Raw genomic sequence first — 14,530 nt, 5'->3', positions numbered from 1 at the left:
ATTTTCAAACCCCACAATGTAAAAACTGTTGATTGGGTGGATCGTTTTCAAGGTTTTGTTCTTCTAATGTGCAAAATGGCCATTTTGTATAAATCGGATATGCCATAACTAGTAGCTTTAAAACATTTGACTTACGACAAAAGTTTTGTGTCCACATCAACTAATGCATCATTGTCTTTTAATATCCAGCAGCAGTACCATTCGAAAATAGATGATTTGATTGACAACACTGTAAAAGAAATCATTTCACTTCTAGTTTCAAAGGTAAGGTATTTTTTATTTACCTTTTTAAATCACATTAAATAATTTTCAACTGAGAATTTTTAGAAATATCTGTCTTAGGTTTCTAAATACCTAATGGAGAAATAGTAGCTTTAAAGACAGATGCAAGAAAAGTTCAAATTTTAAGAAAAGTTATGAGCAAACTATGAACACTTTGTCAGTAACTTGGTTTTTCATTTATAGTTAATTTTGGCTTTTTTGCAATTGTTGTCTTTCTAAAAATAACTCTATCTTCCAGTAATACCTTATTCTTTCTCATTCATGTTCTCTTATTGTTTGTCTCCACGGATGAGTTGAGTCATCATCAGTTCTTGAATTTAGCCTATTTTTTTGTGGTGACAGCACTGGGACTCTAGGTCTGGAAATTTGAGGCTTCAGATACTTGACAAAAGCTATGGCCTTTAGCTGTATAAGGAGAGATGAAGTATAAGTGAGTGTTCCACTGAATGATTAGGTGATTTAAAATCCCACTAAGGTGGAACAGACTGCCATAGATGACATTTGAGATCAGGGTCTGATAGGAAAAGAGATGAACAACCGGAGAGCACGGGGAGCTGAAAGAGGGTAAGGAGAGAGGGTGGATTTCTCCCAAAGAGTCACTTTCATAAGAGCGGGTGCTGAATCAAAGAGCCCTAGACCAGGCTTCATAAGACAATTGGAAGAATGTGCAAAAAGCAAAGGAAAAGCCACCCTCAATTCAATAAACAGACAGGACACATTGTTTAGAAGAGAAAAAAATAGAGGTGCCCAACAAGCATGAAAGCTGTTAAGCCTCAATAGTTTAAGGAATACCAATAAAACTAAAATTTATATAATATTTTTATAGCAAATTAGCATAGATGTTTTTAAGCTATCACCCAGTTTTAGAAAAGGTGAAGTGGGACACTCACATTTTCTATTTATGGGAATATAAATGGCTACAGCCTTTCTAGAAGATAGTTTGGAACTATGTCAAGTACATTAATACCCCTTCACCTAAAATTCTTTCTGCGTTTCTTTTTTCTTACTACTCAGAGAGATGCACAAAATTTATATACATGGATAGATGTCACATTATTTCTAATGAAAAATACAGGAATCAACTTTAACATGAGGGCAACGGTAAAGTAAATTATGGGACATCTATATTAATAAAGTTTGCTTTCAAAGACTATAATGTTAAAGGAAAATTTCATAATATCGTGGTAAGTGGGAAAAAAGCTGACTATTTAGAAATGTAAACTATGATCTAAATTGTCATCACATAGAGAAAAGACAGATAAACACCACAGTACCAACAGAGCTTTTATCTAGGTGGTGGGATTATAGTTGATTCAGGGGTGGTGGGGTTCAAATCGTTTTGTGCTTCCTAATTCTCTGGTAACAGGTCTTGAGGTAGAAAAAAAGTCACAAAGAAAGGGGATTTTAGAACTGCGCCACCTCCCCAGTTTGTTCTTGCCCCCCAGCTTCTACCCCAGCACTGAACACCTACACTTACAACACAAATTCACCAGCAGAGGGAAAGGGGAAGTGTTAACAGGAAAACCATCTGGGAGGTAGAGGAAGAGGTGGATCACTGGAGAATGAAGCTCCTACAGGAAGAACCATGAGATTTCCGCCCTCCCAGGAGCCCAGCCCAGCAGCTTACAGCCCATAGAACAGACATAGTTAACCCTGCACCTTTATTGTCGACGAGCCATCCAGGGAAATTTTATCCGGGTAGAGCCTTCCCATCAGCACAGTTCTCCTGTGGAAGTTGTCTTCTGTGAGAAGGGTACGTAAAGAGAGCCACTGAATTGCAAGCATGCAGTTGATAAAGGGTTAAATAGGCAACAAGGCAAAAAGGCTACAATGAGTTTTGGTTTGGGGCGAAGGGGAGGAAGGGTTGCAGAAAAGGTTGTTTCTGGCAAAGTAAAAAACTTAAATTTTTCTATATCAAATGCATCTGGTTAATTGAAAAAATAGTATATTTGAGTCAAGCTGGGAAATGGTGTCCTAGAGATCAGCACTATGAAATAGAACTCTCTGTGATGATAGAAATGTTTATCCTTCACCATCCAGTATGGTAACTAGTAGCCACATGTGGTTGTGGAACACTTGAGACATGGCTAGTGCAACTGAGGAATTGAAATTTTGATTTTACTTAATTGTAATTAATTTTAACTTACATAGCCTAATGTAACTAGCTATTATATTTAGAAATCAGGTCTAGATTATAGTTTTTCTCTCTGGATCCATTCTCCTGCAGTCAAATGGCACTTTTTAATAATCTTTAGTTGAAAAGAATAAAATTAATTTGATAGTTTTGACAACTGTCTTAAGCTTCCATCAAAGATGACAATAAATGGTGCATTTTATTTCAGTAAACAAAGATGAATAAGATTCTGTAATACAATCCTTAAATGTTAGCATGCCAAAAATTTGCCTGAGAGCTTTTTAAAATACAGATGCCTTAGCCCTGCTTTCCAGAAGTTTTGGAAGAAGGGCAGGAATGTGCATGTTTAACCAGTCACCATGGTGATTTTGATGTAGGAGTCCCTGAGCCAGACTTTGAGAACCACTGCTCTGATGACCCTCCACTCAGATGGACATGCAAACTACCTTAAAACTTCAGTATATTTAAAAACAAGACAACCGCTTAGATAGTATGTTCCCATTTGTCTTCACCAAAGAAGAAATGATTTTTTTAAAGGAGGTATTTATGGAGTACCTACTGTGAAGCAGCTACTATACATATGTTATTTAATTCAAACTACATAGCACCTATGGAATGGGTGGACTTACCCTATTTCACAGAGAGGAATGTAGTCTTCAAAGTAGTATAGTAAACTGATCAGAGTCACACACCTAATAAGTGCAAGAGTTGGGATTCAAACCTTTGAGTTTCAGATTCCTAATCCAGTGCACTTGCTGATTCCAGATCTCCAGGAAATCAGTAAAAAGCAAAAGACTAAAAATTAAAATATGTAACTTCTACATTAACTGTCTTTATTCTGGAAAATTCTAAGAGCTGTGTCCTAGACATTTTTATAGCATATTAATTAATTCAATATAGAGTAGATGCATAAAATAGTGAATTCCTTGTATTGTATCCCAAATGTTTCTGCCCATATTTCAATTCTTCTGTGCATATTGAGAAATATGTTTGCTACATTCTTTTCATCTCTTTTCTTAAGTTCAACTTCTGCATCCTCCTGTTATCCACATGTCTTCACAAATATTTTGAGAATGATCCAGGGCTCTTAATCACATGTAACACTCAACAGGATGTGTCCCACCTGCACACACATTTCCCATGCCTAGAAAAGATCTTGGCTTTCCATCTCTATGTTCTCTCTCCACCTAGCAGCTAAATGGTGGGATTCTTGGGTTTCCATCTTTAGTCTTCTTTTGAATTCATTCTATATATATATATATATGTGACTTTCACACTTCTGGTTTAACTACATGCTGATGATTTCTGTACCTGAGAGGTAGTATGGAATCATGGTTAAAAGCCCAACTACAGGGCTTCCCTGGTGGCGCAGTGGTTGAGAGTCCGCCTGCCGATGCAGGGGACGCGGGTTTGTGCCCTGGTCCAGGAAGATCCCACGTGCCGCGGAGCGGCTGGGCCCGTGAGCCATGGCCGCTGAGGCTGCGCGTCCGGAGCCTGTGCTCCGCAATGGGAGAGGCCACAACAGTGAGAGGCCTGCAGACCGCAAAAAAAAAAAAAAGCCCAGCTACAGGCCTGAGGAGTTTAATGTCTTCATCATTAGGGCAATGAGAAGTCACTGAATGGTTGGAGAGGCAGGGAGTAGGGGTATAGAGTTAATCATATTTGCATTGTAAGACAATTCATTTGATTACCCACAGCAAACAGATTGAGAGGGAGTAGTAAGGAGGCTATAACATTGGTCTCTATTGGACTAGTCCAAAAACATTTAAGATATACAATGGGCAGGGTGCCATAGACTGAATGTTTGTGTCCCCCCAAAATTCATATGTTGAAACCTAATCCCTAATGTGATGGTATTTGGTGGTGGGACCTTTGGGAGGTGATAAGGTCATGAGGTTAGAGCCATCATAAATGGGATTAGTGGCGTTATAAAAAACACCCCACAGGAGTTGAGTGTCCTGTGAGGAGCTTCAGTGCACATCCCAAGCTGAGGTGTCGGCCCAGCCATTTCACGAGGAACTCTGGTCTGAAGGCCGGGGGCAAGGCCTCTGCATGGGGCCCATTATGAGCAAGTGAAACAGACTAAGCACAAAGGGAGAAAAGGTGGATGGGCTAGGCCTGAAGTGAGATTGCCAGATTTATGTCCTTTCCAGAAGAAATGTGGATCCTCAAGCAACAGGAGCTATGTGGCTGACAGGGTCTTGGTGCCCCAGCCAGGTGTCAGGCCTGAGCCTCTGAGGTGGGAGAGCCGAGTTCAGGACATTGGACCACCAGAGACCTCCCGACCCCAGGTAATATCAATCAGCAAGAGCGCTCCCAGAGATCTCCGTCTCAACGCTAAGACCCAGCTCCACTCAACAACCAGCAAGCTCCAGTGCTGGACACCCATGCCAAACAACTAGCAAGACAGGAACACAATCCCACCCATTAGCAGAGAGACTGCCTAAAATCATAATAAGTTCACAGATACCCCAAAACACACCACCAGACATGGTACTGCCCACCAGAAAGACAAGATCCAACCTCATCCACCAGAACACAGGCATCAGTTCCCTCCACCACAAAGCCTACACAACCCACTGAACCAACCTTACCCACTGGGGACAGACACCAAAAACAATGGGAATTACGAACCTGCAGCCTGTGAAAAGGAGACTCCAAACACAGTAAGTTCAGCAAAATGAGAAGACTGAGAAATACACAGTAGATGAAGGAGCAAGGTAAAAACCCACCAGACCAAACAAATGAAGAGAAAATAGGCAGTCTACCTGAAAAAGAATTCAGAGTAATGATAGTAAAGAAGATCCCAAATCTTGGAAGTAGAATGGAGAAAATACAAGAAACATTTAACAAGGACCTAGAAGAACTAAAGAGCAAACAAATGATGAACAACACAAAAAATGAAATTAAAAATTCTCTACAAGGAATCAGCAGAATAACCGAGACAGAAGAACGGATAAGTGACCTGGAAGATAAAATAGTGGAAATGACTACTGCAGAGCAGAATAAAGAAAAAAGAATGAAAAGAATTGAGGACAGTCTCAAAGACCTCTGGGACAACATTAAACACACCAACATTCGAATTATAGGGGTCCCAGAAGAAGAAGAGAAAAAGAAAAGGACTGAGAAAATATTGGAAGAGGTTATAGTTGAAAACTTCCCTAATATGGGAAAGGAAATAGTCAATCAACTCCAGGAAGCACAGAAAGTCCCATACAGGATAAATCCAAGGAGAAACACGCCAAGACACATATTAACCAAACTATCAAAATTTAAATACAAAGAAAAAATATTAAAAGCAGCAAGGGAAAAGCAACAAATAACATACAAGGGAATCCCCATAATGTTAACAGCTGATTTCTCAGCAGAAACTCTGCAAGCCAGAAGGGAGTGGCAGGACATATTTAAAGTGATGAAAGGGAAAAACCTACAATCAAGATTACCCTACCCAGCAAGGATCTCATTCAGGTTCGACAGAGAAATTGAAACCTTTGCAGATAAGCAAAAGCTAAGAGAATTCAGCACCACCAAACCAGCTTTACAACAAATGCTAAAGGAACTTCTCTATGCAGGAAACACAAGAGAAGGAAAAGACCTACAAAAACAAACCCAAAACAATTAAGAAAATGGTAATAGGAACATACATATCAATAATTACCTTAAATACAAATGAATTAAATGCTCCAACCAAAAGACATAGACTGGATGAATGGATACAAAAACAAGACCCATATATATGCTGTCTACAAGAGACCCACTTCAGACCTAGGGACACATACAGACTGAAAGTAAGGGGATGGAAAAAGATATTCCATGCAAATGGAAATCAAAAGAAAGCTGGAGTAGCAATTCTCATATCAGACAAAATAGATTTTAAAATAAAGACTATTACAAGAGATAAAGAAGGACACCACATAATGATCAAGGGATCGATCCAAGAAGAAGATATAACAGTTGTAAATATTTGTGCACCCAACATAGGAGCACCTCAGTATATTAGGCAAATGATAACAGCCGTAAAAGGGAAAATTGACAGTGACACAATCATAGTAGGGGACTTTAACACCCCACTTTCACCAATGGACAGATCATCCAAAATGAAAATAAATAAGGAAACACAAGCTTTAAATGACACATTAAACCAGATGGACTTAATTGATATTTATAGGGCATTCCATCCAAAAACAACAGAATACACTTGTGTCTCAAGTGCTCATGGACCATTCTCCAGGATAGATCATATCTTGGGTCACAAATCAAACCTTGGTAAATTTAAGAAAATTGAAATCGTATCAAGTATCTTTTCCGACCACAATGTTATGAGACTACATATCAATTACAGGAAAAAAAAAACTGTAAAAAATACAAATACATGGAGGCTAAACAATATGCTACTAAATAAACAAGAGATCAATGAAGAAATCAAAGAGGAAATCAGAAAATACCTAGAAACAAATGACAATGAAAACACGACGACCCAGAACCTATGGGATGCAGCAAAAGCAGTTCGAAGAGGGAAGTTTATAGCAAAACAATCCTACCTCAAGAAACAAGAAAAATGTCAAATAAACAACCTAACCTTACACCTAACCTAAAGCAATTAGAGAAAGAAGAACAGAAAATACCAAAGTTAGCAGAAGCAAAGAAATCATAAAGATCAGATCAGAAATAAATGAAAAAGAAATGAAGGAAACAGTAGCAAAGATCAATAAAAGTAAAAGCTGGTTCTTTGAGAAGATAAACAAAATTGATAAACCATTAGCCAGACTCATCAAGAAAAAAAGGGAGAAGACACAAACCAACAGAATTAGAAATGAAGAAGGAGAAGTATCAACTGACACTGCAGAAATACAAAGGATCATGAGAGATTATAACAAGCAACTATATGCCAATAAAATGGACAACCTGGAAGAAATGGACAAATTCTTAGAAAAACACAACCTTCCGAAACTGAACCAGGAAGAAATAGAAAAGATAAACAGACCGATAACAAGTACTGAAATTGAAACAGCGATTAAAAATCTTCCAGCAAACAAAAACCCAGGACCAGATGGCTTCACAGGTGAATTCTATAAAACATTTAGAGAAGAGCTAACACCATCCTTCTCAAACTCTTCCAAAATATAGCAGAGGGAGCAACACTCCCAAACTCATTCTACAAGGCCACCATCACCCTGATACCAAAACCAGACAAGGATGTCACAAAGAAAGAAAACTACAGGCCAATATCACTGATGAACACAGATGCAAAAATCCTCTACAAAATACTAGCCAACAGACTCCAACAGCACTTTAAAAGGACCATACACCATGATCAAGTGAGGTTTATCCCAGGAATGCAAGGATTCCTCAATATATGCAAATCAATCACTGTAATACACCCTATTAACAAACTGAAGGATAAAAACCATATGATCATCTCAACAGATGCAGAAAAAGCTTTCAACAAAATTCAACACCAATTTATGATAAAAACTATCAAGAAAGTAGGCATAGAGGGAACTTACCTCAACATAATAAAGGCCATATATGATAAACCCACAGCCAACATCATTCTCAATGGTGAAAAACTGAAACCATCTCCACTAAGATCAGGAACAAGACAAGGTTGTCCACTCTCACCACTCTTATTCAACATAGTTTTGGAAGTTTTAGCCACAGCAATCAGAGAAGAAGAAGAGATAAGAGGAATCTAAATCGGAAAAGAAGAAGTAAAGCTGTCACTGTTTGCAGATGACATGATACTATACATAGAGAATCCTAAAGATGCTACCAGAAAACTACTAGAGCTAATCAATGAATTTGGTAAAGTAGCAGGATACAAAATTAATGCACAGAACTCTCTTGCATTCCTATACACTAATGATGAAAAATCTGAAAGAGGAATTAAGGAAACACTCCCATTTACCACTGCAACACAAAGAACAAAATACCTAGGAATAAACCTACCTAAGGAGACAAAAGACCTATATGCAGAAAACTATAAGACACTGATGAAAGAAATTTAAAATGATACAGACAGATGGAGAGATTTACCATGTTCTTGGATTGGAAGAATCAACATTGTGAAAATGACTATACTATCCAAAAGAATCTACAGAGTCAGTGCAATCCCTATCAAACTACCAATGGCATTTTTCACAGAACTAGAACAAAAATATCACAATTTATATGGAAACACAAAAGACCCCGAATAGCCAAAGCAATCTTGAGAAAGAAAAATGGAGCTGGAGGAATCAGGCTCCCTGACTTCAGACTATACTACAAAGCTACAGTAATCAAGACCATATTGTACTGGCATGAAAACAGAAATATAGATCAATGGAACAGGACAGAAAGCCCAGAGATAAACCCACATACATATGGCCACCTTATCTTTGATAAAGGAGACAAGAATATAAAATGGAGAAAAGACAGCCCCTTCAATAAATGGTGCTGGGAAAAGTGGACAACTACATGTAAAAGAATGAAATTAGAACACACCCTAACACCATATCCAAAAATAAGCTCAAAATGGATTAAAGACCTAAACCTAGGCCAGAAAGTATAAAACTCTTAGAGGAAAACATAGGCAGAACACTCTATGACATAAATCACAGCAAGATCCTTTTTGACCCACCTCCTAGAGAAATAGAAATAAAAACAAAAATAGGGCTTCCCTGGTGGCACAGTGGTTGAGAGTCTACCTGCCGATGCAGGGGACACGGGTTCGTGCCCCGGTCCGGGAAGATCCCACATGCCGCGGAGCGGCTGGGCCCCTGAGCCATGGCCACTGAGCCTGCGCATCCAGAGCCTGTGCTCCACAACGGGAGAGGCCACAACAGTGAGAGGCCCGCGTACAGCAAAAAAAAAAAAAAAACAAAAAATAAACAAATGGGACCTAATGAAACTTAAAAGCTTTTGCACAATAAAGGAAACCCTAAAGAAGATGAAAAGACAACCCTCAGAGTGGGAGAAAATATTTGCAAACGAAGCAACTGACAAAGGATTAATCTCCAAAACATACAAACAGCTCATGCAGCTCAACATCAAAAAAACAAACAACCCAATCCAAAAATGGGCAGAAGACCTAAATAGACATTTCTCCAAAGAAGTTATACAGATTGCCAACAAACTCATGAAAGGATGCTCAACATCACTAATCATTAGAGAAATGCAAATCAAAACTACAATGAGGTATCACCTCACACCAGTCAGAATGGCCATCATCAAAAAATCTACAAACAATAAATGCTGGAGAGGGTGTGGAGAAAAGGGAACCCTCTTGCACTGTTGGTGGGAATGTAAACTGATACAGCCACTATGGAGAACAGTATGGAGGTTCCTTAAAAAACTAAAAATAGAATTACCAGACCACTCAGCAATCCCACTATTGGGCATATACCCTGAGAAAACCATAATTCAAAAAGAGTCATGTACCACAATGTTCACTGCAGCACTATTTACAATAGCCAGGACATGGAAGAAACCTAAGTGTCCACTGACAGATGAATAGATAAAGGAGATGTGGCACATATATACAATGGAAAATTACTCAGCCATAAAAAGAAATGAAATTTAGTTATTTGTGGTGAGGTGATGGACCTAGAGTCTGTCATACAGAGTGAAGTAAGTCAGAAAGAAAAAAGCAAATACCATATGCTAACACTTATATATGGAATCTAAAAAAAAAAAAAAAGGTTCTGAAGAGCCTAGGGGCAGGACCAGAATAAAGATGCAGACGTAGAGAATGGACTTGAGGACACTGGCAGGGGGAAGGGTAAGCTGGGACAAAGTGAGAGAGTGGCATGGACATATATACACTACCAAATGTAAAATAGATAGCTAGTGGGAAGCAGCCACGTAGCACAGGGAGATCAGCTCGGTGCTTTGTGACCACCCAGAGAGGTGGGATAGGGAGGGTGGGAGGGAGACGCAAGAGGGAAGGGATATGAGGATATATGTATACGTATAGCTGATTCACTTTGTTATAAATAACACCCCACAGAGCTCCCTAGTCCCTTCTGCCATGTGAAAACACAGCCAGAAGGTATCATCTATGAACCAGCAATTGGGTCCTCACCAGACATGAAATCTGCCAGCGCCTTGACTATGGCCTTCTCAGCCTCCAGAGTATGAGAAGTTACTGTGGTTTATAAGCCACCCAGTCTATGGCATTCTGTTATAGCAGCCTGAGAAGACTAAGACAAGGGGTTACTAATGGGGAGAGAAGGGAAAACGTTGACAATTACCTCTAGGTCTATAGCCTGCAGCAGGAGATGGATGTTGTGATGTTGTGCCGTTCGGTGATGCAGGGTGCCCTGGAAGAGGGACAGATTTGGAGGGAACAACCCATGTCAGAATTGGACATGGGGGAATCGAGCTGCCTCTGAGATACCTGAAGGAGGAGATAGCAAGGGGACATTCAGATATTTAGGTATTTGGGGCTGGAGTTCACAGGAAGGATATGGGATGAAAATACCAATGGGATTATAAGATTTCAGCCATTGAACATGATTCTATCAGTGGCTGCTGTTCTCAGGTATATATGTTATAAGTGGAACTCCTGTGGAAGACATGGAGAAATGAAATGGAAGAAATAAAAACCATTTTAAAGAAGGCAAAAACAAAAACAAAAAAGAAGCTTCTATCCAGAAAAGGATATAGATAATTTTTACCAAGAAAAAAAAAAATGAAGACAGGAACATTAACTCTTGCCAAGGAAAGGATACAAGAAATGCTATATTTATTGCTGCCTTATATTAGAATTAATTCAGTCAGATAAACTGTGGGAGGCTCAGGAGAACTGGACTCCATTCCTGTTTCTTCATGTTACCAGCTGGGTCTCCTTGCATGACTCAGTTTCCGCATTAAAAAAAAAGCAGGCATACTGGATGAGAAGAAAACCTACAGCCTTTTCTCAGTCTAAAGCAAAAATTCTGGGGACTTCCATGGAGGTCCAGTGGTTAAGACTTCGCCTTCCAGTGCAGGGTGTGTGGGTTCGATCCCTGGTCAGGGAACTAAGATCCCACACGCCTTGTGGCCAAAAACCCAAAATATGAAACAGAAGCAATATTGTAACAAATTCAATAAAGACTTTAAAAATTGTCCACATCAAAAAATAAATAAATAAAGCAAAGATCTTTCTATATGTTTGTGTATGGAGGCTTCCAGGGACCTGCATCTTTTCTCTGCAGGCTCTGAAGTCCCATAGCACACACGATGCTAGAGTTGGAAGAGAACCCTGAGATTGTCTAACAGAGACTTTTCAAACACTTCTGTAATGTTTATAAGACATATTTCTATATACTTTCATGATGTTTATGAGATATATTTAATGTCTTCAGATATATCTTAGGTGGCACCCCAGATACAACACTGGTGGAAGCAAAGCTATTCTGATTGAGGAGGGGAAGCAGGCCAGAGCTTACCTGTGTAGCCCCATCTCCCAAGGCAGGCCTGATCCACCCAGAGTCCAGTCTCCTTGTTCACAGATGAGGAAACAAAGGCCCACGGTTTTACAGTGGCTGGCGGAGAAGCCAGGACTTGACCCTGTAGCCCTAAGCCTATCATCTTTGCACAACAGCACGCAGAACTCAGCAAGATCAGAGAGGAAAAGAATGGGAGCTTCACTGCAGTCTTCTCATGTCCCCTTTATATGTCCAGGCTCTGTGGATATTTCCTGCGATATTTGTTACATGCAGGCATACACACTGTGGGACCAGCGTGGGCAGGCAATCATGTGGGACAGCTGTGAGTCAGGTAGGTGAGAGTGGAATTCATTGTGTGTAACATCAAAGAAAAACTGGGAAGGCTGTGGGAAAGAACTGCTTGGAGGAAATGGTCAACAGAGCAAAGAGTGAGAAAGTGATTACTCTCGCGATGCACTCCAGTAACGGGCTCAGTAAATTCTGGGTATGAATTAAAAGACCAGAGCAGTATATTCAACTTCCTGAATTCTCAACTATTGCAAAAAGGGATTTAGGAAAGAGTATATACTTTTTCACTAAGTACATATATAGATATATAGGTGTGTAGGTGTAAATACCTGTACATACCACAACACCTATTTTTTTTTTTTTTTTTTTTTTTTTTTGCGGTACGCAGGCCTCTCACTGTTGTGGCCTCTCCCGTTGCGGAGCACAGGCTCCGGACGCGCAGGCTCAGCGGCCATGGCTCACGGGCCCAGCCACTCCGGGGCATGTGGGATCCTCCCGGACCGGGGCACAAACCCGCATCCCCTGCATCGGCAGGCGGACTCTCAACTACTGTGCCACCAGGGAAGCCCCACCTATTCTTTTTAATAACCTAGAATATTTTCCCCTGAATTTCTCTTAAGAGGGACAGAGGACAAATCTGACCTGACTGTCTAGATGATGCACTTAAAGTATCTCCTCTACCACCACCAATTCAGTCTGATTAAGTTAACTTGGTTAAATTTACTTGTTTGGATCAAGACAATGTATTCAGAAGACAACTGTTGAAACCCAAGAATGTGCTTGAAAGGAATAACATGCACTGTTAGGAGTAATTAGAAGAAAAGAAATACAAACTAACATAGTTCAGTCTATTTGGGAGACAAGGGAGAAAGGAACAATGAGAGGAATGCGGAGACTTCACCAACATCCGGGCTAGACGTGCTGTTTTGGAAGTTGTCTGAGATACTGTGCAGAACAAGGCATATCGTATAAATACGTGCTGTCAGATCCTGTCCATCCTCAATACCGATCTGGATCATCTGGAAGGACCTTTTCGGAGTCATTTGGAACAAAGGTTCAAAGAGGACGTGGATACACAGTGGGAGAAGCGAGGATTATTTTCCATTGTATCATAACATTAACATTCCAGTTCAGGGAAGGAAACCTGCTTTCTTCCAATCCATGACATTCTGGTTCCAGGTGGATTTTTAACAGTACTAGTCAGTCCTGATTGTACCAAACAAAAATAAAACATCTGATAGGTATCTCCAGCCCTATGTATCCTCCCCCCTCCAAAATACACCTAGTTTTTCATGATTAGTCTTGTTTATGGATGCATCTTTTTTTCTGTGGAAGATTTAATAACTTGCAGTGTAAATGATGCAAATATTCCTTGTTTACTTCCTGAAATTTCACAGTTGAAAAAAGTAAGAACTGCGTGTTTTGAACCCACCAGTCTACAGCTGAATCGTTCCTATCACTTCTCAGAATTTGTCGTTCTACTTTCCATACATGTAGGAAAATGAATCCTATACCCTGTTAAAATCCAACAGGAAATTTAAACCGACATGCCTCGTGGCATACTTCATGTTTCATTCTACCAGTCCTTTCAACATACCTTCATCTTTAATTTCCCTGAGAGTGTACCTAATGAGGCAAAGTTGGTAATGACCCAGACAAACTTTGGGCGCTAAATATTATTCAAACAAACCCAGTAAATGACATCCGCAATAAAAAGCAGGGAAACAGAGATTACAGGGTTTCCTTCCAACCTGACACCCTCAGGAGAACAGGGAGCGCAAGGCAAACCTGTAAGTATTTATATCCTCCCTGAGCTGTACAGAGAAAGTTCACAGGAAGCAGTTAAAGACACAGCAACTAAACCCAGCATTTAGCTGGATTTCTTTGGAATCTTGCTGCCTTCTACAATTAAAAGCCAGATGGAAACTACATCATTATTAGTCAATCTTGTTAATAGATTTTGGGTTTTAAGGTAGCTCTTCCACCACGTGTGCCTTGACAGAAATCTTACAAAGAAAACCTTCCTCTTGGAACTGTATGGCTCATGTGGTTGGTCCCAGAGGGGCAGTCACTGTTCACTGCCATGTAAGCACTTAGAGTCCCTGCTGTATTGGGCCTCGCCAGGGACCATTTGGGGTAGGGAGGATCCCAGGGAGAGGCTCTACACTATTGTTAAAATGGAGGCCAAGGGGCTTCCCTGGTGGCGCAGTGGTTGAGAGTGCGCCTGCCGATGCAGGGGACACGGGTTCGTGCCCCGGTCTGGGAAGATCCCACATGCCGCGGAGTGGCTGGGCCCGTGAGCCATGGCCGCTGAGCCTGCGCGTCTGGAGCCTGTGCTCCGCAACGGGAGAGGCCACAACAGTGAGAGGCCCGCATACCAAAAAAAAAAATGGAGCCCAAGAATGCTGTGACATGC

General features: G+C 40.3%; 1 protein-coding gene across 7 annotated transcripts in view; it reads left to right on the top strand.

Moving 5' to 3' along the window:
* Window positions 1-14,530, top strand: part of CADPS2 (calcium dependent secretion activator 2) — a 486,383-nt gene that overhangs the window by 429,783 nt on the left and 42,070 nt on the right. For all 7 annotated transcript variants that reach the window (XM_079931397.1, XM_079931396.1, XM_079931395.1 and 4 more), the window contains one exon: window positions 190-264. In XM_079931397.1, the coding sequence (XP_079787523.1) occupies window positions 190-264 (75 nt within the window). The remainder of the gene's footprint in view (window positions 1-189; window positions 265-14,530) is intronic.

The sequence above is a fragment of the Stenella coeruleoalba genome (genome assembly GCF_951394435.1).
Source record: "Stenella coeruleoalba genome assembly, chromosome: 9".
NCBI lineage: Eukaryota > Metazoa > Chordata > Mammalia > Artiodactyla > Delphinidae > Stenella > Stenella coeruleoalba.
The sequence above is the reverse complement of the archived record's forward strand: the minus strand, read 5'-3'. Positions and strand labels throughout refer to the sequence as shown.